General features: G+C 41.9%; 1 protein-coding gene across 1 annotated transcript in view; it reads right to left on the bottom strand.

Annotated features, from left to right (window-relative positions):
• Positions 1 to 27,976, bottom strand: part of LOC120926666 (multidrug and toxin extrusion protein 2-like) — a 143,402-nt gene that overhangs the window by 14,314 nt on the left and 101,112 nt on the right. The window contains exons 11-14 of the mRNA XM_040336791.1: positions 27,536 to 27,644; positions 20,543 to 20,618; positions 14,229 to 14,298; positions 456 to 588 (exon numbers count right to left, since the gene is read on the bottom strand). Of these exons, the coding sequence (XP_040192725.1) occupies positions 456 to 588; positions 14,229 to 14,298; positions 20,543 to 20,618; positions 27,536 to 27,644 (388 nt within the window). The remainder of the gene's footprint in view (positions 1 to 455; positions 589 to 14,228; positions 14,299 to 20,542; positions 20,619 to 27,535; positions 27,645 to 27,976) is intronic.

Genomic DNA, 27,976 nt, shown 5'->3' with positions numbered 1-27,976 from the left:
AGAGATGTGTCAATACAGAACAATACCTTGGGTTTCTAGAATGATGTGTACAAGAATGCCAATAAATGAAAGCAATAAAGTATTGGACTACAAACTAAAGCAGTAAAGGAAATACTGGGCCCAGCCATGATCATCTGTCCCTAACCACAGGCAATTGTGATGCCTTTACTGGAGAAGGGAGAGGGAAGCCTCATTTGCTTCTGTTACTTATGTACTTTTAACCACAACTGAAAGAGGACACTGTATTCTCTCTGTGTATATATGGGCCACTGTTAACTGTACTTAATGTACTCCTAGTTGTATTCCTACCTTTCCTTATCCTGTAGCAGTAGCCAGCAGGTCCCATAACAATCAATCTTTATCAGCAGAGATAAATTAATCTTATATGTCTAACCTAACAATTCAGAGTAGGTCTTGCCATACAGTATACAATATGCAGTTAGTAATCTTCTTACCTATAACCCCAAGTTTTGTTAGAAACATCAGCGATAATCCAACTGGAATCCCAATGAGGTAATAACCAAAAATATTTGTAATAGCACCAATTTTTTGCCTTCCTGTTCCTCTTAATATTCCACTGCAGGCTGTCTACAACAGAATATTGAATGTTAAACATCCTATATATTTAGCTTAGAGCCAAAATGAAAACGTATAAACTGCAAAAACTGCACATAAACCTAATGTTTTCTTGCATAGTTTATCAAACAAAAGACCAATAAACTTTTCTTTCTTGTCCATTGAGGGACACATGGATTCAGAATTAGTTTGGTTATACTGCTGCTTATAGGAGGTTGAGAGACTGGCAAACAGAAAGGTTATAAGCCAGCACCCGCATAAACCCTGCTCTTCCCAGCATGCCTTAGTTTCTTCCTAGTATATCAGCTATGCTGATAAGTGTTTCCCCAGCCTAGCTTTGAAGACCATACCCAGACCCTGCTAGATTGGACATGCAGGGTTATCAGGTTTTGGGCACTAAGCTCTGCATTGTGGCACTTTCCAGACCAAAGTGTAAGATGTTGCTTAGCTTTGGAACTTTATTCAGGTCCAGAGATGTGGCACAGCACCAGGTGTGACCCTGTCTCTGAAGACTTACTTTGTGAATAATACCAGTCATACTAAAACATCACACAAGTTATTTAATTTTTTTGCACTTCTGGAAACCTTTACGTTTTCTTACCACTGCTGGTTTTACCATGGTGTGGGTTGAGTGCTGATGTAATTTGCTCAGTGGAGTGATGCACCTGCTCTGCGATCTTATTGATGCCATTCAGCCTGAGGAGTAACCATCTCACTGCTGCTTTTTCTCGTGAAGTGGATCTCGAGTCTCTGGTCTTTTTCACTGCCCACCTACAGTGACCTTATCACCTCCAACTAAAACCCTCATTAGCATTAGCAAAAGCTGCCTGGGTTTATGAGTACCTGAGGCCTTGCCTTATGTTGGGTGCAGTTGCATTACTGCTATGTGGATGCAGTACATGTTTGCAGAGACACAGAGAGGACAGGCCTGCTGCCATGGGTGACTTAAGCCCATACCTCACTAGTTCACTTGGAGCCTGTAATCTGTAAGCTGGGAACCCTATTATCCTAGGGTTGTGAAAATTCTTCCATACTCCATGCTCCATGAGGCAGGGCCAAGTCCTCCCCCATGTCCACAGGGACCTATATGCCCACTCAAAACGTTTTACATGTTTATGCTTAGCCACTGGAACACTCTGCCCACAGAGACTTCAAGCATGCTCCGGTGCCAACCCATGCAGAGTCCAAGCCAAATAACAAAGTCAAGCCTGTGGCCCCTGTCAGATTCAACAGTCTATCTCTGAAGAGCTGTTTTCGAGACACTGCAGTCTCACCTACAGTCTATAGACATGGATTTGGATTATCAGGGGGTTGATTCAAAAGTTATTTTTGCCTTCTGTTCCAGGCCTTGTTTTTTTTAAAAGCTTCTACAGCTGCAAAGACCTTTTTCACTGCAATTTTTGAAACAATCCTCTAGACCAGTGTTTTTCAACTCCATCCCTCAAGGCGCCCCAACAGGTCATGTTTTCAGGATTTCCCTCAGATAAAACGGCAGTGGTAATTACTAAGGCAATGAAATTGATCAAATCACTGTGCAAAATAATGGAAAGCCTGAAAACATGACCTGTTGGGGTGCCTTGAGGACTGGAGTTGAGAAACACTGCTCTAGACCGACTAAAAAACAACCTAAAAGGTCCTAAGCCCCAGCTGAAAATGTTTTGAAAGTTTTCTCTTTGTTAAAACAGAACTCCACCCAAAAGGGAAGTTCCACTTTAAGTCCTCCTCCCCTGATATTATTTTTGAGGGGAGCGGGTACCTAGTTTTGACGAGTACCCGCTCCCAGTTCTTCTTGGATCACCTAGGCAATTCAAGCGGAAGTTCTCCTCTCCCCCTCCCTGCAGTCTTTAGAGGCACATCACAAAGCGCAGTGTGGATGTGCAGCGAGCAGCCAGCTGTGCAGCCGCAATCAGCACAGCTGGCTGCCCACAGTTATGATGTCGGCACCAGGAATCTGAAGGCTAGTGAAGATATAGCAATGATGAGAATGGAGCTTGATCCCTGAACAGGTGAGGGACGGGGAGTGCCCTTTTATTAAAAGTCAGCAGCTACAGGATTGTTATTTTTTATTTTTTTTCCCCCAGAGTGAACAACCTCTTTAATTGGTGGTCTGTTCCCACTGTGGATATACTAGTGATCCACTTTAAGAGGAATAGCATTTGACTTTTTGAGAGTGTGCTCACTTTTCAGAAATCCAGTGAGGGACAGCTGAAGTCCCTCCTTCAATCCCAGTTTGAATAGACTGGTCCTCCGCTTAGTGTTGGCGGTAATCTTAATCTGTCAAACTATGTCAGATTGGGTAGATTCCCTTAAGGCCGGGTACACACGGACAAACATGTATGGTGAAAGCGGTCCGTCGGACCGTTTTCACCATACATGTCTGCCAGAGGGCTTCTGTACGATGGTTGTACACACCATCGTACAGAAGTCCGCGCGTAAACAATACGCGGGGCGTGTCCGCGGTGTCGCCGCGTCGATGACGCGGTGTCGCCGCGACAATGACGCAGCGACGTGGGCGGCCCGCCTTTAAAATGCTTCCACGCATGCGTCAAAGTCATTCGACGCATGCGAGGGACGGCGGGCACCTGGACATGTACGGTAGGTCTGTACTGACGACCGTACATGTCCGAGCGGGCAGGATTCCAGCGGACTGTTTTAAAACAAGTCCAGGAATATTTGTCTGCTGGGAAAAGGCCCGGCGGGCAAATGTTTGCTGGAATTCGGCCCGCTCGCGCCCACACACGACCAAACATGTCTGCTGAAACTGGCCTGCGGACCAGTTTCAGCAGACATGTTTGGTCGTGAGTACGGGGCCTAAGAGTCATATCTCCAACACCAGGGTAGCCCCTTCTTTTGACAGAGCAGATGGAGCAAATGTCTGTAGTCTTGTGCTCTAGTTGTGATGGCTTGATGCAAGCATCTTAACTTGTGTGACACATGGGACAGATGTCTGCATAGTATATTTTCAATGTATTTTTTTCTAATCTTCAAATGATATTTTTGTCAAGATCTGACTGCTTATTGCCTCATGCTTCACTAAAAGTTTCCAGATCGGTTACCCTCGATGTAAATTTTGGAATCTGTTCCCAGACCCACATCATCCCCCGTCATGTACACTTTTAGATTTTTCTCCCTAGTTGGTTTTCTTTTTTTTAGCCTATGGGTAATCTAATTATAACATTTGCCTTATAAAATTTGGAGGTCTTTTCTTCACCTCACTACATGAATTCTCTCTGGTTAATTATGTATTGCATATAAGACTCCTAAATGCACACATCCAGCTGCCATTTTCTGGTGAAGATGAATGCTTTCCATCTCACCAGTGACCCTAATAGCTGTTCTGTGATCTCCTTAGTGCTTGTGTGACGGGCTGGGGTATCACTTGAAAGACAAAACAGGCACCCCATAGCCTACATTCATTTATTTTTATTGTTATTTTTTGATATCCTGCTATTCTATAAAACAACCAGTAGATGGCAGAGAGGGTACCCGAACAGAGTCTATATAAGGCCACATGCACCATGTGACTAAGTGAAACTCATTTTAGTCATAAAGAAGCATGGTCATATGTCTTCCTGTTCGTGTATTTTTGTAGGTATGTACTTTAAACCTTTCTCATTCTTACTAAACTGTACTAGAAAGATTCCTAAACATCTAGAGCAGTTGCAGGAGAAAGTTTTAGTAGATTTTGTGCAATAGTTTTGTTGTAATTAGACTTTCAAAGCAGCATGTGTTGAGAGCAGTGAAAATAGCGAAAAACCCTAGGACTATTGTACTGGTCGGAGCAACTGTTTATTGCAAGCACTAGACTGTTATATATGGGTATATTTCAACCTGATTTATGCAAAGTTATATATATTAGAAGCACATGGTAAAATGATATTATTAGCCACATGGAAAGGTTATACACTGCTTGTACATTTATGCAAGATGCGCCATCTAGTGGTCAAAAGAGAGAATTGCTTCAGGATTTATATTTATAGAGCAATGCAGTGTAATTCTCATTATGACACAGCTAAAGTGTGCCATAGAGATAAAGATAAGTGTCTATAACACGAAATAAAAGGGAAATGTATGTTTATTAAAATATAATGGTATTCATTGTTGCAACTATGTTTTAAAAGTATTTCAGTCCAATCTGTACTGTTGTTATGTTAGCGATTATAAATATGTAACTATATAAAAAACTGTATGTATTGTTATGTAAAAGTGAAACTCATTTCACATCATAAAGAAGCATGGTCATATGTCTTCCTGTTCGTGTATTTTTGTAGTACCCGCCGAGATGATCACATCACATCAGTACGTCGACAATCATCGGTTCCCTTAATCTATATTTTGGGACCGGTAACATTTTGGGGGCTCGTCCGGGATTCGTTGTGTACCAGTGAGAGGGAAACGCGAGACGAGTGTGAGTCGACTGCAGAGCTACAAGGAGAGTCGCGAGTGTCGTCTGCCGTGTGAGTGCAAGTTGTCAGAGTGCAACAGAGATGGCGTCCCCTCGTCGTGCGCTGATGTGGGATATCCGGAAACAAATTCATCTGCTGAGTAAAGAACAGCTGTATAGCCTCGCTATCACGCTGGATGATGAAAGAGACGTGGACATTCCATCAGTGACTGGTGCAAGCGAAATGGAATTCGTTGAATTTATTGTAGACTACATGAGAAGTGATCAGCTGGCGAGGTTAGAAGATCAAGGCATGTCTTACCTGCTCATCATCCAAGACAAGATCAATGAACTAAAACTCAATAAGGAAAGTACACCAACTGTGAACATTGCAACCACTGCTAAAGAAATGAGTAGTGGGACTGCAAGGACTGAACAGGGATCGGAGGTGGTGAGATTAACTGATGTTGTTGCTTTATTGCCACGTAGGGAATTCAAAATGCATGGTGGTGTAATTTCAGATCATGGTTCGGACATGAGTTACAGTAGCGTGTGCCGTCAGATTGACGAGGGTCTAAGTGAAAAATTCCCTGAATCTGAAATTATACGCACAGTGTTGAGAATAATCAAACCTGGTCATTTTAAAGATATGTTGACTGACAAAGAGGATCTTACTGTTGTTGAATTGAAAAAGTTTTTGAAGTCACATATGAGAGAACGAAGTGGTACTGAGTTATTTCAGGAACTTAGCAATGCTACACAGCAAGAAAAAGAGACAGCACAACAATTTGTTTACAGGCTAGCAGGGTTAAAACAAAAAATTCTGTCTACATCACAACATGATAGGCTAGAGTTTAACTATGACAAAAAACTAGTGCAAGGCGTATTCCTTCATACACTGTATCAGGGACTAAATGAGAAAAATTCTAATGTCAGACAAGATATCAAGCCTTACGTGTCTGATTTGACAGTAACTGATGACTTTGTCATAGAGCAGGTCACCAGATCAGTTGATGAAGAAACAGAAAGGCAGACACGCTTAAACAGTGCACCTAAACATAAACATCTTACTGTTCATTCGTCACAGACACCAGGGAATAGTGAAAAAGAAACAGTGCAAAAGAGAGTTGAGGGAGATGCTAGAGCAAATCACACTGCACTAATGGAACTAACAACACAGGTTTCGGCTCTCACGAAGAACCTGGAGAAGATGATGAAGCAAACTCCTGTTGTTGAAAACCGAATGACTAAGCCACTAACCAATGTTCAAGTTCCAGATACAGCTCACTGCAAGCCCAGGTGTGATGATTGCATCAAACGAGAGAGTCAGAACTGCTACCATTGTTTCTACTGTGGTTGGACAGGACACAGAGCAGTTGATTGCTTGAAGAAAAGAAGACAGTCGGGAAACGACAGACAGTCACTGGGAAAGGGACAACCAGTGACCACCTCAAATAATCTGTCCCATGCTAAGATAAATAGGGTATTCACCCACCAGTCAACTAGAACACCCCCAAAAGAGAATGGATGCTCCAAACAACGGGTAGCACAATTAATTGGAGGAAAATGCCTATTGTCTTGTCGGATGAATGGTGTTCCGGTTGACATGTTGATGGACACAGGAGCTCAAGTCAGCATTGTCGGGAAGGCATGGTTAGAAAAGTTTCTACCCAGTGTCTCTATTAGACACATACAAGATTTACTTTGTGACGACAACTTATCCATTACAGCTGCAAATGGTTCTATCATTCCATTCATTGGATGGATTGAAGTCCTCCTGGAATTCGAAAGTAGTGGACATGGAAACTCAGCCATCCATGTGCCAATACTGGTGAGCGACTGCTGTAACGACAATCCACTTCTTGGATTTAATGTTATCGAAGAATTGATTAGAGAAAACCGTGACCGATCAAACAGCACCCAAAACCTGACTATCTTGCTAAGTGAAGCCATGAAAGTAAGACAGAGTGTAGCAAATAACATTGTCAATGCTGTCAGTCAAGCAACTGACCCAGGAGAAATATCCGATAGTCGTGTGGTCAAAGTGGGGAAGAAAGGACTCCAGATCAAAGGAGGCGAGCTTGGTGAAGTCAAATGCAGAATTAGAGCATGGCCGAAAGGAGGAATCATGCCATTTGAACCACTTCCAGAATATCCAGTTGAAGAAGGACTTGAACTATTTCCTTCAGTGGTAGATGTACCAAACGGTTTCTCTAAACTAGTGAAGATACCCATACTAAACCGTGCTGAACATGATATCTACCTTCCGCCCAGAACAGTATTGGGTACCATTTCTCCAGCAGCTGAGGTTCTACCGTTTTCTCCAAATAAAGGCGATGAAAAGGGAATTGACCAGAAGAAAATAATGTTTCATGTAAACCAGTTGAATCAAGTGAACGCTGAAAATCAGCTACCCACTAACGAATTTGTTAAGTGGCACCCACCTGTCAATTTGGATAATCTCTCAGAAGAAGAACAAGAGATAGCGAGACAAATGTTATATGACGAATCAGATGTCTTTGCTCGAGATGAGGGAGACATAGGAAGCATTCCAAACCTGAAACTGAAGATAAATCTGAAAGATGAAACTCCTGTCCAGAAACGCTACAATTCGATACCAAAACCCCTATATCAGGAAGTGAAAGAATATGTCCAAAACCTTCTTGACCAAGGTTGGGTAACGAAATCTTCTTCCGCATACTCGTCACCAGTTGTCTGTGTTCGAAAGAAGGACAGGAGCCTACGACTATGTGTGGACTTTAGGGAGTTAAACCGGAAGACTATTCCAGATCGACATCCACTACCTAGAATACAAGATCTGCTGGATAGCTTAGGAGGATTTACATGGTTCTCAATCCTGGACCAGGGTAGTGCGTATCATCAAGGCTTTGTGCATGAAGACTCCAGACACCTGACAGCTTTCAGCACCCCCTGGGGACTCCTGGAGTGGAATCGCATTCCGTTCGGATTAACTAATGCCCCAGCAGCTTTTCAGAGATGCATGGAGAATGTACTAGAGGGCATCAGAGACAAATGTTGTTCTCCATATCTGGATGACGTACTTTGCTACTCCAAAACTTTTCAGGAGCATGTCGATGATCTTAGGCAAGTGCTTAGTCGAATGCGTGAGCATGGTATCAAACTTAGACCGAAGAAGTGTGAACTCTTTAAACGACAGATTCGATACCTTGGACGAATGGTGTCAGAAGAAGGCATAAAAATTGACCCAAATGATCTTGAAGTGGTATTGCAGTTGAAAAGGAAAGAACCAAAAACAGTTGGAGAAGTCAGAACTTTGTTAGGATTCCTGAGCTACTACAGGTCCTTCATTCAAGATTTCTCTCGACTTGCTAAACCACTGTATGAACTTTTGCAGAACACTGAGAAAGAATCCGCTACATCCATCACCAAAAACCGGCGCGGGGAACCGACAAAGAGAGACGGAAATAAAACACAAGTGCCATCTAAAACACCGATCCAATGGACACCCAAACATCAAGCTGTGGTAGTCAGATTGGTGGACATGCTAACCAATCCACCAATACTAGCATACCCTGATTTTGACTTACCCTTCATCTTACACACTGATGCTTCCAATGAAGGCCTAGGTGCTGTACTGTACCAACGACAAGGAGAACACCTTCGTGTTATTGGATTTGGCTCCAGAACATTGACCCCAGCGGAACGCAATTACCATCTCCACTCTGGTAAACTTGAGTTTCTAGCTCTCAAGTGGGCAATCTGTGACAAATTCAGAGATTACCTGTATTACGCTCCAACATTCACAGTCTATACAGACAACAACCCATTGACATATGTCTTGAGTACTGCCAAACTGAATGCTGTGGGTCATCGCTGGGTTGGTGAGCTGGGCGATTTCCACTTCGATATCAAGTACAGGCCAGGTAAACAGAATGCTGACGCGGATACACTGTCACGATTTCCGGTGGAACTCACTGAGAATCTGAGTGAGTACACAGAGCTTGTACCATTCGAGGTTGTGTCAGCTATGTGGCAAGGGAGCAAAGCTGTCAATGAAGAAGAGGCACCATGGGTGGCCTCATTGACTCTTCACTCAGAAAGTGATGTGGCAGAAGAATTGCTGAAAGGACGGACAATCTGCCCAATGACTCAGGAGAATATCAGAGTATTACAAGAAGACGATACCAACATTAGAGAAGTGGTCTGGCTTAAGGAGAACAATTGGACTCCAAACCACAAAGAAAAGGAGAGTATTACCAGTAAAACAAGACGTTTGATACACGAATGGAACAAACTCATAGTGGAGAAAGGAATCCTATATCGACACTCTGGAACCCGAAAACAGCTAGTTCTACCAGAAAAGCTAAAACCATTGGTCTTAAGAAGTCTTCACGATGACATGGGTCACATTGGCACTGACAAGGTAATCCACCTAGCACGTGAACGGTTTTACTGGCCATTTATGCAAAGAGACATTGATGAATATGTGCTGAAGACGTGTAACTGCATCAAACAAAAGCGTCCAAATATCCCAGAAAGAGCACCTATGGGTGGGATTACTACCAGTTCACCCTTGGAGCTAGTATCCATTGATTACCTCCACTTGGAGAGAAGCAAAGGAGGATATGAGTATATACTCGTAATGGTAGACCATTTCACACGTTTTGCGCAAGCGTATCCAACTAAGAACAAATCTGGAAAAACGGCAGCAGAAAAGATCTTTCAAGATTTCATACCACGTTTTGGATATCCAGAGAAACTCCACCATGATCAAGGAAGAGAATTTGAAAACAACTTGTTTCAGACATTGCAACGATTGGCAGGGATTTCTCATTCAAGAACTACCCCATACCATCCACAGGGTAACCCAGTGGAGAGACTGAACCGTACTTTGTTACAGATGCTTCGTACCTTAGAGGAAGAGAAAAAGTCAGATTGGAAAGAACATCTTCCACACATGGTTCATGCATACAATTGCACCAGGCATGAAGCCACTGGATACTCGCCATTCTTTCTATTGTATGGGAGATCTCCTCGTTTGCCGATTGACCTAATGTTCAATCTAAATTTGGAAAAGGAATCAGAAAGTCAACCAACATTTACTCAGAAATGGGCATCCAGAATGCAAGAAGCTTACAAGATCGCATCCGAGAATAGCCAAAAATCATCTGCCAAAGGGAAGAAGTACTATGACAAGAAGATAAAAGGAGCACCTCTCCAACCGGGTGATCGGGTCTTAGTGCGAAATCTCTCTGAAAGAGGAGGTCCTGGTAAACTTCGTTCATACTGGGAAGAATCAGTACACAAAGTAGTAGAAAGAATCAAAGATGGGCCTGTGTACAAAATTCAGCCTGAAAGTGGTAAAAAGACTATTCGAGTACTGCACAGAAATCTGTTACTACCAGTAAATGACCTACCCATTGAAAGACACATTCCAAGAGTACCGATGAACAAAAGACAATCAAGTAACAGGAAAGAGACTAGCATGGATCTGAACCAGGAGAAGGAAGGTTCCGATGATGAAGGATGGTATTATTCTTATGTACCTGAGACTACAGAAAGTCATGATCACGTTGTGCCTCAACAAAACTCTCAAAACGTACAGAAACCGCCATTAAGAATTTCTGCTCCAGAGTTCTATCCTACAATTACCACACCCAATCTTGAACAAGAACAAAATGATGGAACAGTAGTTGGCGACCAAGTTTGGGCTTCAGACATGGTGGAACTAGACACTGCAGAATTACACCCATTAAGTCAAGACTTACCGGTGAGCCAAGATATGCTAATAGAGAATGATGTTGATGGAGAAGACTCAACTCCTGTAAGAAGATCTACCAGGCAAACTAAGTCTAAAGAGATCTTTACATATGATACACTAGGTCATCCAACCTACAGACCAAGTCAGGTTCACACCGTACAAACTCCTACAATGCTAGCTACTCCCATGACATACCAGGTAGTTAACATAGCTCCGTGGTGGCAGCAAGTACCTATTTGGGTTTCTTAAATCACTCAATAGAGTTCAGAGGACAATTAAGTGTAATGTCAGGAGCCATTAACTAAAGGAGGGGAGAGTGTGACGGGCTGGGGTATCACTTGAAAGACAAAACAGGCACCCCATAGCCTACATTCATTTATTTTTATTGTTATTTTTTGATATCCTGCTATTCTATAAAACAACCAGTAGATGGCAGAGAGGGTACCCGAACAGAGTCTATATAAGGCCACATGCACCATGTGACTAAGTGAAACTCATTTTAGTCATAAAGAAGCATGGTCATATGTCTTCCTGTTCGTGTATTTTTGTAGGTATGTACTTTAAACCTTTCTCATTCTTACTAAACTGTACTAGAAAGATTCCTAAACATCTAGAGCAGTTGCAGGAGAAAGTTTTAGTAGATTTTGTGCAATAGTTTTGTTGTAATTAGACTTTCAAAGCAGCATGTGTTGAGAGCAGTGAAAATAGCGAAAAACCCTAGGACTATTGTACTGGTCGGAGCAACTGTTTATTGCAAGCACTAGACTGTTATATATGGGTATATTTCAACCTGATTTATGCAAAGTTATATATATTAGAAGCACATGGTAAAATGATATTATTAGCCACATGGAAAGGTTATACACTGCTTGTACATTTATGCAAGATGCGCCATCTAGTGGTCAAAAGAGAGAATTGCTTCAGGATTTATATTTATAGAGCAATGCAGTGTAATTCTCATTATGACACAGCTAAAGTGTGCCATAGAGATAAAGATAAGTGTCTATAACACGAAATAAAAGGGAAATGTATGTTTATTAAAATATAATGGTATTCATTGTTGCAACTATGTTTTAAAAGTATTTCAGTCCAATCTGTACTGTTGTTATGTTAGCGATTATAAATATGTAACTATATAAAAAACTGTATGTATTGTTATGTAAAAGTGAAACTCATTTCACATCATAAAGAAGCATGGTCATATGTCTTCCTGTTCGTGTATTTTTGTAGTACCCGCCGAGATGATCACATCACATCAGTACGTCGACAATCATCGGTTCCCTTAATCTATATTTTGGGACCGGTAACACTTGCTGACTAATCTGTAGCCCAGGGGTCCTCAAACTACGGCCCGCCAGTGTGATTTACCCAGCCCGCGGACTGTCCCTTTAACATTTCAGCAATCCCCCTCCCTCTGCAACCTTTATCACACAAGACGAGAAACATAACAGGTCTGGACAAAGGGTGGGACCTTTTGAGTTAAGAAGCAGGTGATTGGTTACTAGGCAGCGGGACGGTCCCAGCAATCAATCACTTGCAAAGTCCTGCCCTTTGTCCAGACCTGCCCTGCTTCATGTCTTCTGTGATTAAGGTAGCAGCGGGGAGTGGGGTGCTGTGATATTACAGAAGGGGTGGCAGTGTAATATCGATGAGGGATCTGTGAATGTGGGGATCTGTTATGGGGAGTCTGTGATGGGCGAGTTTGTTATGGGGGATCTATTATGGGTGGAGTCTGTGATGGGGGATCTGTGATGTGGGAGTCTGTTATGGGGGATCTGTTATGGGGGGAGTCTGTTATTTTATGGGAGAGTCTGTGATGGGGGGAGTCTGTTATGGGGGGATTCTGTTATGGGGGGATTCTGTTATGGGGGGAGTCTGTGATGGGGGAGTCTGTTATGGGGGGATCTGTGATGGGAGGAGACTGTGATGGGGAGTCTGTTATGGGTAAGTCTGTTATGGGGGATCTGTGATTGGGGGGAGACTGTGATGGGGGGAGACTGTGATGGTGGGAGTCTGTGATGGGGGAGTCTGTTATGGGGGATCTGTGATGGGGGTGTCTGTTACTGGGGGGCTTTGTGATGGAGAGGAGTTTGTTTTGGGGGGCTTTGAAATGGGGAGATTTGTGATGGGGGGTCTGTGATGGGGGATCTTTTATGAGAGGCTTTGTGATGGATGACGTGATATAGGGGCTTTTTTATGGGAGGAATCTGTGATGGGGGGATCTGTGATGGAGAGGTTGTGTGATGAGGGGGTTCTGTGATACGGAGGGGGTTCTGTGATGGGGGGGAAGGGGGTTCTGTGATGGGGGGATCTGTGATGAGGGGAGTCTGTGAAATACTAATAAGTTTATGTTGATTAAAAAAAAAATATTTTAAATATTAAATATTTTTTTGCACTACAAATAAGATGTGTGCATAGAAATTTGTTCATATTTTTTGTTAAACTATAGTCCAGCCCCCCAACAGTCTGAGGGACTGTGAACTGGCCCCCTGTTTAAAAAGTTTGAGGAACCCTGCTGTATCCTCATGTAATGGGTGGGATTATATGGATACACTAGGTGGCATTACCTAAAAAGCTTTGCTAGTGTCCACCTGAAGATACCGGCATGTAATTCATGGTGTAAGAATAAAAGGGGTTGTAAAGGCAAAAGTTTTTTTTATCTTAATGCATTCTGTGTGCAACAGCCCTCCTCAGCCCCCCTAACACTTACCTGAGGTCCAACTCTGTCCAGCGATGTCCACGATTGTCTTAGCCAACCAAGATTCTCCTTCCTGATTGTCTGAGACACAGCAGCTGCGCTATTGGCTCCCACTGCTGTCAATCAAAACCAGCGAGCCAGTCAGAGGAGAGGGGGACGGGCTGGGTCAGGGCTCCATGTCTGAATGGACACAGGGAGCTGCTTGCTGTAGGGGCACTAAATAGGAGGGAGGGGCCAGGATCACAGAAGAGGGACCAGAGAAAAGGAGAATCTGGGCTTCTCTGTGCAAATCCACTGCAACAGAGCAGGTAAGTATAACATGTTTATTTTTTTTATAGGAAAAAAAAAACAAGCCTTTACAACCACTTTAAGTTCCTGTGTCCGGTACTGTACACAAATGTATGGAATTCCATACTCTGCACACTGATCACATGGGGTTGCTCACTCAGCACTGTCATCATTCTTAGTACATCTTTGTAATTATTTTTTTTCTTTTGGAATTGAGGGGTGGTGACATTACAATCCCCACAATGTCCAAACAGTGAATGCCCTGTATTCATTGAAAACAAATACAAGGCTTCTTTCTATAAATGGTGGCAGTGTCAAGTGAGTAAACCCCCTGTGATAAGTGTGCAGAGGGGAAGCTACATGCCCATAACCTGAGCCACTCTTGGAAGACCACAGTTATCAATGTAGAAGGGCCGACAACTACAATGTGTGTCAGCTTCCCCAGGGGCAGAATGCAATACAGATAATTTCTGGAGTTCAGCTTTAATAGTCTATTAATTGTTATATACTGTAATTGAGTTAACAAATTAACTACTTACATTTATTCCCTCACACAGGTGCAGTGGAGGAAATAGGAGCATGATTTTTGAAAGCAAAGCAATAATATCTCTGAATTTAAAGACAAAAAGAAATACAATTAAATCACATAAGGACATCCTAAAATCATTTACCATGACAGTATCATTTAAAAATTGTTTGTTTTGTTTTATATAGGTAAAGAGAAGTAAAAAAAAGTAGGTGTAGCCATGTGATGGGGCTACAGCAATATGGAAAAGGAGACATTGGGGTTGAATTACTAAATCTGGAAAGTGTAAAATCGGGTGCAGCTCTGCAGAGTAACCATTTTTTTCCCAGTTTTTTTTGTCAAAGCTTAAATGAACAAGCTGAAGTTAGAAGCTGATTGGCTACTGTGCACAGCTGCACCAGATTCTGCACTCTCCAGTTTTGGTTAATCAACCCCATTGCCTTTTATTCTTCTCTCCCTCTACTAAGATACTGATGTTATGTTGCACCATACTCCTCCGGCCAGCAGAAAGCCTAACAACCCCATAGAATTCTATGCAGAGCGCTAAGGATCCTGGGAGTTGTAGTTTAAGCCGGCAACCATATAATGGGACAAATAGACGTCCTAAACTACAAATCCTAATAGGCACTATGGAGTAGGAGGAGCAGAGAGATGTTTTTTTTCCTGAAAACTGCCTAGGGAAGTTCTTCCTCTTAGCACCAAAGGACAGCACCTATATCTGTATATTTGCCTGCCATTGGGGGGCACTACCAGCAGAGGTTTGAGCCTGAGACTGGGAGTGCGTACACCCAGGGACATCGCAGGACCACCCACATCATAGCACCTGCACTGCTGACACAGGGAGACTGAAGTGCCCACTCATCCTCTGCTTCCCACCACTGATCACCAGAGGCTTTTGGGGAGAGACCAAGTGGGCCCCCCTTCTACAGCGAGAGGTCACCACAGCATCCCTGGGACTGTTGAGAGGGCTATTCGACCATTGCTGATACTGCTAGCAGAGTCTGAACCACTGAGGGCAAGATGCTAAGTGTTTCCAATCCATGCCACACCCATCCTATACCCTATAAAGCATGTATTCCAAAGCTAGACTGCACCTACTGTATAACAACCCTATACCACATTATAAAATACCTTTACCGCATCTAAACCACATCTATCTTTTACCTGTGCAAAGTGCATATTATTGGGAAGGTGAAAAATGGCCTTTAGCCTGTCAAAAATGAGAGGCTGACCATGGAAAATTCAAGACACAACAATTTAATGTCATAGCCTGCCCTGTAGGTCCGATATCACATGTAGGTGGAGAAGATTAGGGTGCGTTAATATAAAATGGGCCTGGTATGGACTGGGGGGACGAAATTTTTTTAACGTGTTCCTATTGCCGGCATTCTTTATCTTTAAATTTATCTATCAGTGGGGAAGCAAGCTGACAGCTGATGACTCATGGTTGATAAGGACGCGTGGCGGCTTACCGACCCGCTGCTTAACAACCAGTTATTTCTTCAGGCAGAATTCGAAATGGTCTATCGTTTTTTGACCGATCCGAATTCTAACTGTTCTAAAAAGTTGGAATTAGTAGAGAATGAGTAAAACAAATTATTTTAATGAATCCCAACTTTTCATAAAGATTAGAATTCAGATCAGTCGAAAAACGATCAACTGATTCAAATTCTGTGTGAAGCAATAGCTTCAAACAGCTATAGCTATTAAAGGGGGCTTCCAGATTCTGATAAGCCCCCCACCCGCAGACCCTGACAACCACAGCTCAGGGTTGTCGGGAAGAGACATTTGTTCCCATCAACATGGGGACAAGGTGCTTTGGGGTGGGAGGGCATGTGGCCTGGTATGGCTCAAGAGAACCCTAATGAACATACGTCCAGAGGGTCAACTGAGCAGAATATGAACCGCTGTAGAAAATAGATCCTCAGCTGCAATTCCCACGGAAGCGACTCACACACCAATCCAAAAGGAGACCAAGGAAATGATTCATGCAGATGGGTGCTTCCAGGAGATACCCAAATTGGGCCAGGGAATGAAACCGATGTGATGGAATGTTAAAGAGGAAAAGAAGGGCACATAGCGTAATACTGAATGTACAACGGTTTTAATGTAGGTAAGAACACTTACATTTAGAAGAGTAAAAGAGCGCTTATCAAATGGAAAAAACGGCAGCAGTGGAGTCGCCCAACGCGTTTCGCAACAAAGTGCATCGTCTGGGGTGGGTGGTCTCCACTGTGACAGAGCAGCAAGCAGCTGATCGTGAGTACGCCATAAGAGGAAGTTTTTTGGTCTGAGGAGCAGACCTAAGGTCTAAGCTGGAGGTTTGAAGCAGCCCAGAGTAAGCAAGGAGGCTGAAATATTCTGATTGTGCAAGATACAGTAATGGTGGAACCCCCTGCATGGGCTACTGATGTATTTTGTGAACTTCTCCATTATTTTAAATAAAAGTGGGTTAAAATAAAAGTGGGTTATCATGCCGTTAAAAATACAGTTTTGGACTGGCACACTCATTGAAAACGCACCTACTGCTTGAGTCTGATCACCCAATCTTACAATATATATATATATATATATATATATATATATATATAAAATGGAAAAATGGAAAAAAGAAACTGCGCTAAGATAATAAAGGTTTTAGAATGGCCTGAAGCTCTAAGTAAGCAAGGTAAGGTAAGCAGCAACTAACCTGATAACATAACAGTCAAAAGAAGTGAGAAAAATATATATAGTTGCACTATATATATATATATATATATATATATATATATATATAAACAGTATCTCACAAAAGTGAGTACACCCCTCACATGTTTGTAAATATTTTATTATATCTTTTCAACACTTGACAACACTGAAGAAATTACACTTTGCTACAATGTAATGTAGTGAGTTTACAGCTTGAATAACAGTGTAGATTTGCTTCCCCCTCAAAGTAAATCAACATACAGCCATTAATGTATAAACTGCTGGCAACAAAAGTGAGTACACCCCTAAGTGAAAATGTTCAAATTGGGCCCAAAGTGTCAATATTTTGTGTAGCCTCCATTATTTTCCAGCACTGTCTTAACCCTCTTGGTAATGGAGTTCACCAGAGTTTCACAGGTTGCCACTGGAGTCCTTTTCCACTCCTCCATGACGACATCTCGGAGCTGGTGTATGTTAGAGACCTTGAGCTCTACCTCCTTTAGTTTGAGGACGCCCCACAGATGCTCAATAGGGTTTAAGTCTGGATACATGCTTGGCCAGTCCATAACCTTTACCCTCAGCTTCTTTAGCAAGGCAGTGGTTGTCTTGGAGGTGTGTTTAGGGTCGTTATGTTGAAATACTGCCCTGTGGCCCAGTATCCGAAGGGAGATGGCCATGCTCTGCTTCAGTATGTCACAGTACATGTTGGCATTCATGGTTCCCTCAATGAACTGTAGTTTCCCTGGTGCCAAAAGCACTAATGCAGCACCAGACTATGACACTCCCACCACCATGCTTGACTGTAGGCAAGACACACTTGTCTTTGTACTCCTCACCTAGTTGCTGGCACACACGCTTGACACCATCTGAACCAAATAAGTTCATCTGGTTCCAGTAATCCATGTCCTTAGTCTGCTTGTCTTCAGTAAACTGTTTGCAGGCTTTCTTGTGCATCATCTTTAGAAGAGGCTGCCTTCTGGGACGAGGCAAGATTGCCCCCTCTCCCCAATACTGTTCGTACTCACCTTAGAACCCATCTTATGTAGCCTCAGAAACAATCCGGACATCAAGGGCATACAAACCCACAACAAAGAATACAAATTAGTGGCGTTTGCGATGACATTCTCCTGTTTCTCACTGAACCACATACGTCACTTCCCAGCCTCTTAGCAGAATTTCATCAGTTCAGATTAATCTCTAACTTCAAGATACATTTTTCCAAATCCTACGCCCTTAATGTCTCTCTTCTTAGCAGAACTGTCACCCAATGCAAAGGCAACTTTCCTTTCCACTGGAAGGAAGAAGACATAACACATTTAGGCATCCAACTTCCTCAACAACTTTAAAACCTATACGTCAAAAAATCTACCTATCCTCACCAACGACCTCAAACGGTGGAACAAGCCTATCTTTTCTTGGTTTGATAGAGCAGTTACCCTAAAGATGAACACTCTACCTCGCCTCCTCTATATTATACAAGCAGCTTAAATCCATATTCCCATATCCTTTCTCCGATGCTATAAAAGTCTATGCACTCGATTTCTCTGGGGAAGTTGCAGACCAAGAATCAGCTATTCACACCTCTCTCTACCCAAAAACAAAGAAGGAATAGGCCTACCAGACATTAGAAATTACTATCGTGCCTGCCAACTCACCAAAATTATAGAAAGGGACATCCATAGCACATTTAAAGACTGGGTCACACTCGAGGCTTCTTTCACCCCACTCCCCCTTTGCTCACTACCCTCGATGCACATCCCGATTGACACGTCCCAATTGACACTCGTCTTCATCCCCTTATTGTCCCAACTCTCAGAAGCTTCCAAAAAACATGCAAATCAACATCTTTATCTTTAATACCTGGCCCTCTCCCCCTTTTTCACCCAAACCTTGACCCCCCCCCCCCGGTTACATAGCAACTTCCTAAAGGACACCTGGCCACTCAAAAATGCTTTAGCCCTCCACTTTTTCGCACATGGTAAACCCCTACCATGCGACAAACTTCCATCCAACGGTGATGAACCTCTTATCTCTCCCTGGAACTACATACTATTGTCACACTATTTCTATGATTTATATAGGGAGTTCAAGGTCTCTAGACCTCTATCTCCTTTCGAAAATCCAATGCAAACACCCCAACGCCACTTACTCTCCACAACGCATTCTCTTCTATTCACGAACACTTCTCCCAACACAAGCCTGGTGTACTCAGCCTGGGAAAAAGATTTCTCTTTACCCCTATCCCCTGAAGATTGGGAACAAATCTATCTGAATATACATAAAGGTTCCGTTAACATCACAACCCAAGAAAATGGATACAAAAGTCAAGCCAGATGATATTGCACCCCCACCCTTATTCACAAATACTGTCCGGATCATCCAGATGTTGGAGATGCCAACGTGAAAAAGGGTCACTCTTACACATATGGTGGAGTTGCCCTACCTTCCAAACATTCTGGTCAGATGTTCACTGCATCATTGCTAGGGTTACTACTTATACACTCGATTTCACTCCGGCTCAATTTCAGTTACACACTCCCCTTCAACAAACAATGGATACCTTAAATCCCTTGCCATGCACAACAGCAGATTACCGTGAACTTTTTACCCTTAATAAACAACAAGGAAGTCCCCCACACAATATCCCAGCATAAACCGCCCCAAGATCAATCTCATATACAATAACCTTTATAACATAATTCCGAAATTAATATGGTCCTCTATTAACAATCTTCATCCCATAACACCCAACTTTACCCTTACCCACCCCCATAGAGGGAGAGAGATATGGTAACCTATCCCCTCCATCCCTTTTACCCACTCCTCCCCCCAACCCCCACCCAATACCTCCCTTCCACTTCTCTACCTCCCCCTCCCCTTACTATTCTACATTTTCCAAAAACTTGTGGAAAAAAAAATTACATTTTCAAAAGACTCATTATGCCTTTCAGAAAATACCTTATTTGCTTTCCAAAATGGGGTTATTTTGTAGATGTTTCTAATGTCTTGGTGCTCCAGGGCCTCCGAAAATGTGATAAGTAGTCAGGAAATTAGATGTGTAATTTATGCCTCTTGAAAGCCCAAGGGTGCTCCTTGGATTTTTGGCCCCTATGCATTTAACTGTGAAAAAGTCTCACACAGGTAGTATCTCCATACTCAGGAGACATAGTAGAATGTGTTTTGAGGTGTAATTATAAGTATGCCTTTGCTATGTGTGTAGGCATACTTAAAGATTATTTATTTGCAAAATGTTATAACAGAAATTAAGAAAAACATGTTTTTTTTTTGTTTTTTTTTATTTTGAGCATTTCTTTGGTTGCATATAAAAAAAATCCAGCAGTGATTAAATACCACCAAAAGAAAGCTTCATCTGTCTCAAAATGGATGGAAAATTTCATTTGGGTACAGTGTTGCATGATTGGGTAATTATAATTCAAATTGTGAGAACAATTAAAAGCTGAAAATTGGCATGGGCAGGGAGGGGGTGAAAGTGTCCAATATTGAAGTTTTTTTTCATAAAAGTGAAAACATAAAAATCTTGTGTTTGAAAATGTCTGATCACTGCTTATTACCATGATACAAACTATATCAAAGTGATAATGTAAATGGATTTGAAGACCTTATCTCCATATTACTCACCCATCAGTTGTAAACATATAACCTATGACATTTTTCAGTGCAAGTGCAATACTGCTGACCACCAAGGAACCAAATGCTGAAAAACAGGATGCACAAATTAGTATGAAAAATAATGTAATGCTTGAAATGCCTAGCTAATGCTCATTAATACATCAAGTAAGAATAACTGAATTGTGGTAATCCAAGCCCAGGGAAATTGTATAATTGAAAACAAATGACACATAAATGCAAGACTAATGTTTTTCAAATGTGTGCTAGGCCTGACAAATAATGTGTATCTATTGTCATATTTATAATTTTTCTTCTTTTCTAACTAGGTCACACTAGGAAGATTTCCCTTCACCATCAGAAAGTCAGAGAAAATGAAGTGAAGTGAAGTGAAGTGAAGTGAAGTGAGAAATGAAGTGAACCCCCCTTATTTCCTATTCTTGTGACAAATGTAATGCCTCGTACACACAACCAGTTTCCTCGGCAGAATCCATCAAGAATCTTGGTGGGAGAGGAAACCGGTCGTGTGTACGTTTTTCATCGAGGAAACTGTTGAGGAACTCGACGAGCAAAAAAGAGAGCAAGTTCTCTTTTTCCTCGACGGGAGTCTGAATTTGCTCGTCATGTTCCTCGTCGGGCTGGTTTTCGACGAGAAACACGAGAGCGCGTGTATGCTAAGAAACCCGCGCTTGCTCAGAATAAAGTATGAGACGGGAGTAAAAGTAGCATTTATAATGGAGATAACACATTTTTCAAGCTGTAACAGACTGAAAAGTGCAAATCGTCTCTTAACAAACTTTTACTTAACACGCAAACACATGAGATTAGCAAAACCAGCCCCAAGAGTTGTGCCAGTGGAATCGAACTTCCCCTGCCGTTGTATGTGTTGTATGTCACCGCGTTTGAGATCGAGTAGATTTTGTCTTGACAGTGTGTACGCAAAGCAAGCTTGTTGAGTTCCTCGACAAGCCTAACAAGGAACTCGTCGAGAAAAACGATGTGTCTTTTCCGACGAGTTCCTCGGTCGTGTGTACGAGGCCTAAGTGTTTGGATTTTCTATTAATTCCTGATCCAGTAAAATGGTTACTAGTAAAGCTTAAACTTACCACCTTGCAAAAACCCAAAGATAAAGCCGAAATGATACTACCTGATATGGAGCTACTGTATACTTTTTATCACGTAGGCTAACTAGGACAACTAAGCACATGGAATTTGTTTACAGTTCCTCATACTGCAGATGCACTTATGGCAGGTGTATTAAAAATGAACTAACTACTCATTAAAGCGGGGGTTCACCCTATCGACGGGAAAAAAACATTTTTTTTTTCATTTACCTTAAAATCCGGCATTGTAGCGCGAGCTACAGTATGCCTGTCCCGTTTTTTTTAGCCCCATACTCACCTTGTAGTCGTCCATCGAAGATACCGGGGAATGGGCGTGCCTATGGAGATGGAGGATGATTGACGGCCGGCTCTGGCGCGTCACGCTTCTCCGGAAATAGCCGAAATAGGCTTGGTCTTCACGACGCGTGCGCATAGCCTGTGCGCAGGCGCCGTGAAGAGCCGAGACCTACTCCGGCTGTCTTCGGAGAGAGTGACGTGCCAGGGCCGGCCGTCAATCATCCTCCCTCTCCATAGGCACGCCCATTCCCCGCGGGAGACGAAATCTACGATGGACGACTACAAGGTGAGTACGGGGTTAAAAAAATCGGGACAGGCATACTGTAGCTCGCGCTACAATGCCTGTCTCGATGGTAAAATGTGTCGGGGGGGGGTGAACTACCGCTTTAACTTAGAGGCACCTAAGCATCATTTACCCAGGTTACACTTGCTTATTTTGAAACTGTCAGTCTGGAGATGTTAAAAAAATCCGTCCTCCTACTTTGACCTCTCATCAGAATTAGCTCAGCTCTCTGGGAAAATCCACCTAAATATGTTCTGTATTCAATTATAGGGCAGCAAAGAGTTACTTACACATGTCGGATCTTCTGCCTATCTATGAGAAACTGATTCTGTGGATCAGTTCCATAGATAGAAACAGGGATACGACGGCGTATCAGTAGATACGCCGGCGTATCCCTTTTGTGGATCAGGCCCTTAGATCCCAAGGTCATGAGAGTTTGGGGCCTGATCCACAAAAGGGATACGCCGGCGTATCTACTGATACTCCGTCGTATCCCTGTTTCTATCTATGGAACTGATCCACAGAATCAGTTTCACATAGATAGGCAGAAGATCCGACATGTGTAAGGGACTTACACTGTCGGATCTTAGGATGCAGTACCGCAGCCGCCGCTGGGGGCATTTCTCGTCGAAATCCAGCGTCGGGTATGCAAATTAGCACTTACGGAGATCCACAAAGCTTTTACGCTTCGTTTTTTCTCCGTCAGTATTAGTTTGCCATCGCGAAATTAGGGCTGCTTTTACAAAGTGTAAAGTTAGTACACCATGTAAAAGTAGACCCTTCTTTCCCGCGACGCTGTAAATTTTTTTAAAAAACATTTTTTTTTCCCACCGCATTTCTTTTTTTTCCCGCCGCAACTTTTTTTACCCGGCGCGATTCACAAAACTCGGCGTAACGTAATTTCGCGCAATGCACGTCGGGAAAATCGCGTCGGGAGCATGCGCAGTACGTCCGGCGCTGGAGCGCGCCTAATTTAAATGGGACTCGCCCCATTAGATTAGGAACGCCTTGCGCCGGACGGATTTAAGTTACACCGCTCAAACCGATCGCGTGTGGGCCCCATCGGTTATTTAGCCATAGGTTAGAAAAAAGCAATCTTGTTTTAAATTTAACCGAAGGATACCTAACCAATAGAAAAAAAAACGTTAGTAGGCACGACCATCGGTTAAAAATCCACGCATGCTCAGAATCAAGTCGACGCATGCTTGGAAGCATTGAACTTCGTTTTTTTCAGCACGTCGTTGTGTTTTACGTCACCGCGTTCTGACACGATGGTGTGTAGGCACGACTGATGGTGTGTAGGCACGACTGACCATCAGTCAGCTTCATCGGTTAACCAATGAAAACTGTCCATCAGACCGTTCTCATCGGATGGAACGATCGTGTGGACGCAAGACTTGAATATTGCTGTTCACAGATGGTCTCCATCCAATCTGACAGAGCTTGAGCTATTTTGCAAAGAAGAATGGGCAAAAACGTCACTCTCTAGATGTGCAAATCTAGTAGAGACATACCCAAAAAGACTTTCAGCTGTAATTGCAGCGCAAGGTGGTTCTACAAAGTATTGACTCAGAGGGGCTTAATACAAATGCATCCCACGGATATTTCCTTTGTTAAAAATAAATAAACCTATTTATCATTTTCATTCCACTTCACAATTATGTGCCACTTTGTGTTGGTCTATCCCATAAAATCCCAATAAAATACTCAATACTTTCCTGGTGGAAGCGAATTACAAGGTGCTGTCCAAATTGTACCTGGTCCCGGCGAGGCTGGCAAGATTGTACCCTGGCACTTCACCCCTTTTCTTCAGAGGGTGCTGGCAAGAGGGTTCTATGTTCCATGTTTGGTGGTCCTGTCCAAAGGTCCAACACTTTTGGATCAGAATATTCACCCTGGTCTATTCATTGACAGGATAAAATATAACTAAAAATCCTAAAATAACGCTGTCTTTGGACATGCTGGACAAGATCCCTAGACATGTTCGAACTCTCATTTCTTTTCATTTTCTTAGCAGCTAAAAATACTATAGCACAAGCATGGAAATCTCCAGTGGTCAGTGTTGCATTGGTAAAGGAGGTTGAGGGCCCAGGCCAAGGGATTTGACTTCTGCTCATTTCTTTGCTCTTTTCTTTTTCTCCTTTCACCCCTCTTCCCCCTTTTTTTCCCCTTTCTTTTTTTTCTCTTCTCTTTTTATGCTTAATGACATTTACCTTATGGATGCAAATAGAGAGTCCTAGAACCTCTCATTTTTCAAGGTCAATGTGGGAGCTACATAAAGTGCCCTAAAGCACTAGATCAATCTCGGTGATAAGGGCTCCTATCTCTTCTTATGCTATTGTGTTACAGTTGAATTACCTGTTGCAGGGATGTTTTTTGGAGTAATATTCCTGAATTGTTATTAATGCTACAGAGAAATTGTGACTACTTTATATATGCCCTGGACAAGCAGTAGCTTAATTTAGTTTACAAACGGAAAATCTCTAAATTGGGACTTAAAGCGGGGTTCCAACCACAATTAGCATTTTTTAAATGTATGTTCTTTCATCATGCGTTTTTATAATATAAATCCGGTCACTTACTATTTTACAATCCGCCGCCGCTCTACATAGTTATTCAAAAAAGATAGTCAATAAAACTATGTCCACACCATTGTAATTTTGCTTGTGGGCATTGTGAAGCCCACAAGCACTTACTTTCTGGAAGTCTTGGATGGGGAGTGATAATTGGGTAGCGCACTGCATCCTGGGAAATGATGACACACATTTCCCAGGAGCATTAGAGGGAGATGATGTCAGGATCCTAGGTGATTCCAAAGGCAGATTTCATGGGACTTCATAGCAACAGGCATTTCCATATGAGTAAAAAAAATATTTTTTTCTTTTTTAGGTCTAATGAGCACAATAATGAAAACATTTTTTTGGGATGGAAACTCCACTTTAAGGGCAACCAACATAACAACCACATATATATATATATATATATATATATATATATATATATATATATATATATATATATATATATATATATATATATATATATAGTTTTATTGAAATACTCTACATATATATATATATATATATGTATATATATATATATATATGGCTGTTATGTTGGTTGTCTTTAAGAAAGTCCCAATTTAGAGATTTGCCGTTTGTAGATTAAATAACAGATCTGACATCTGGTTACTCTTGAGGGTGCATGAATCTTTCTATATCTGTATGATACTATTTGTATCCTAATGCCCCATACACACGACCATAAATTCAGACAGCAAAAGTCTGATGTGAGCTTTTGAACGGAAATTCTGACTGTGTGTATGCTCCATCGGACTTTTGATGTCGGAATTTCCGCCAACAAAAAATTGAGAGCTGGTTCCTCAATTTTCAGACGGAAAAAATTCCTATTGAAAAAATTCCTATTGAAAAACCCGATCGTCTGTAGCAATTCCGACACGCAAAATTCTGACGCATGCTTGGAAACAATTCAACGCATGCTCGGAAGCATTGAACTTAATTTTCTCGGCTCGTAGTAGTGTTGTACATCACCACGTTCTTGACGAACGAAAGTTCAGAGATCTTTTGTGTGACCGTGTGTATGCAAGCCAAGCTTGAGCGGAAATCCGTCTGAAAAACCTCCAAGGTTTTTCCAATGGAAAATCCAATTGTGTGTACATGGCATAAGTAGTTTGTTAAACAAACAAACAAAATCCCAATAAAATACATTTACATTGTTAGTTGTAACATGACAAAATGTGGAAAATGTCAAGGGGTATGAATACTTTTTCAAGGCACTGTAATCCTATACCCTGCACCAATGAATTATGCCTTCTTGACATTTTGGATGAGGAATAAATATGTCCATGGTACACTAGAATCTTCCTACAAGAAATATTGTCTACAGCACACAAAATGATAGCCCTTCAAAGGATGTGCCTACTATTACCCAGTGGATAGCAGCAGCCGATAAATAATCCTTTATAAAAAGATCATACATGATAATAGAAATTTTCCAACATACAAAAGATTTGGGATGTCTGGAGTAAATCAGCACTAACTGTTAATTGAGAAGGCATTCATTAGTTGCATGAGAACTGCCTAAGTAACTGGGGGATCAGCCCTGAGGGTTTGGTAAAATGTGTTACATTGTAGTCATTACCCTTTACTGAGGAGAGACGGCCGCACAATAAAAATCACGGACCAGGCAACGAGGGCATTAATCAGAGAGGCAGCACAGAGACCTAAGGTAACCCTGGAGGAGCTTCAGAGTTCCACAGCAGAAACTAGAGTATCTGTACATAGGATGACAATAAGCCGTATGCTCCATATATGTGGGCTTTTTGGCAGAGTGGCCAGAAGAAATCCATTACTTTCAGCAAAAAAACAAAATGGCGCGTTTTTAGTTTGCAAAAAGGCAATTTAGGAGACTCCCAAAATGTATGGATGAAGGTGTTCTGGTCTGATGAGATTCAAATTTAACTTTTTGGCCACCAAATAAAATGCTATGTCTGGCGCAAACCCAACACATCGCATCACCCAAGAACACCATCCCCACCATCCCCACTGTTTCTCAGCAGTCGGGACTGGGTAACTGGTCAGAGTTGAGGGAAAGATGGATGGTGCAAAATACAGGGATATTCTAGAGAAAAACCTGTACCACTCTGTGTGTGATTTGAGGCTAGGACGCCAAACACACTTGAAGGAGCTGGAGCAATTTTGCAAAACTCCCAGTGGTAAGATGTGGCAAGCTCATAGAGACTTATCCAAAGTGACTTGGAGCAGTGATAGCCGCAAAAGGTGGCTCTACGAAGTATTGACTTTAGGGGGTGAATAGTTATGCACCTTGACCTTTTCTGTTATTTTGTCCTATTTGTTTTTCACAATAATAAAAAAAAAAATCTTCAAAGTTGTGGGCATGTTCTGTAAATTAAACGATGCAAATCCTCAAAGAATCCATGTTAATTCCAGGTTGTGAGGCAACAAAACACAAAAGAGAGAGAGCACAATGTTATTTTATTATAAAGTTCATGTCAGTAGTAAACATCTGAGCAATTTTTGAAACCTTGAAATTATGCTCACATGTAAATACAACTAGAGCAAACACAAAAGTTAAGCGTATACATGCAGAAAAAAGGAGAACCAAGTTATGCTCACAAAATTCAAATATTTGCTTTTTGTTTTATCAATTTTTCTTGTACGCTACATGTTTCTCATGTTTCAGTACAGACAAATATACTGATTTCTACAAGGTATGCATAATCTTTTTTTTTTTTTTCCTTTTATAATATGTAGCATTTTTTTTTAGAGTACAAAATCCTACCTGCGCAGTAAAGTACAACTTTACAAGACATTTTGGCTTGTTCAATGTCTCCCGCTCCTAAAGCAGTTCCGACCCTGATATTGGCAGCCGTGCCAAAGCCATATGGAAGCTGTAAAGAAATATATTATATGAATTAGAAATCTGGCCAAGACATTGCTAGTGAAGATCATTTTAGTTTGGTAAATTACTGCCTCCTCACATCACAGATATTATCCAAGTGGATAAATACTAGTATGAGAAAAAAAGCATAATTTTGAACTAAATGAAAATATACACAGTATAGCATAATGTCTTTTGAATCCTCCATTGAAGTGTTCTGAAGGTTTCTGTGAATACTACTAGCCAAAACTAGCCAAAACTACATAGATCTTTATTTTGTCTGAAAATCATTGATTCACCAAATTACTTAGATATACTTGCATTTCCTTCACATACCTTGTA

Source organism: Rana temporaria, chromosome 2, assembly GCF_905171775.1.
Source record: "Rana temporaria chromosome 2, aRanTem1.1, whole genome shotgun sequence".
Lineage (NCBI taxonomy): Eukaryota > Metazoa > Chordata > Amphibia > Anura > Ranidae > Rana > Rana temporaria.
This window is presented reverse-complemented; position numbering and strand designations above follow the sequence as displayed.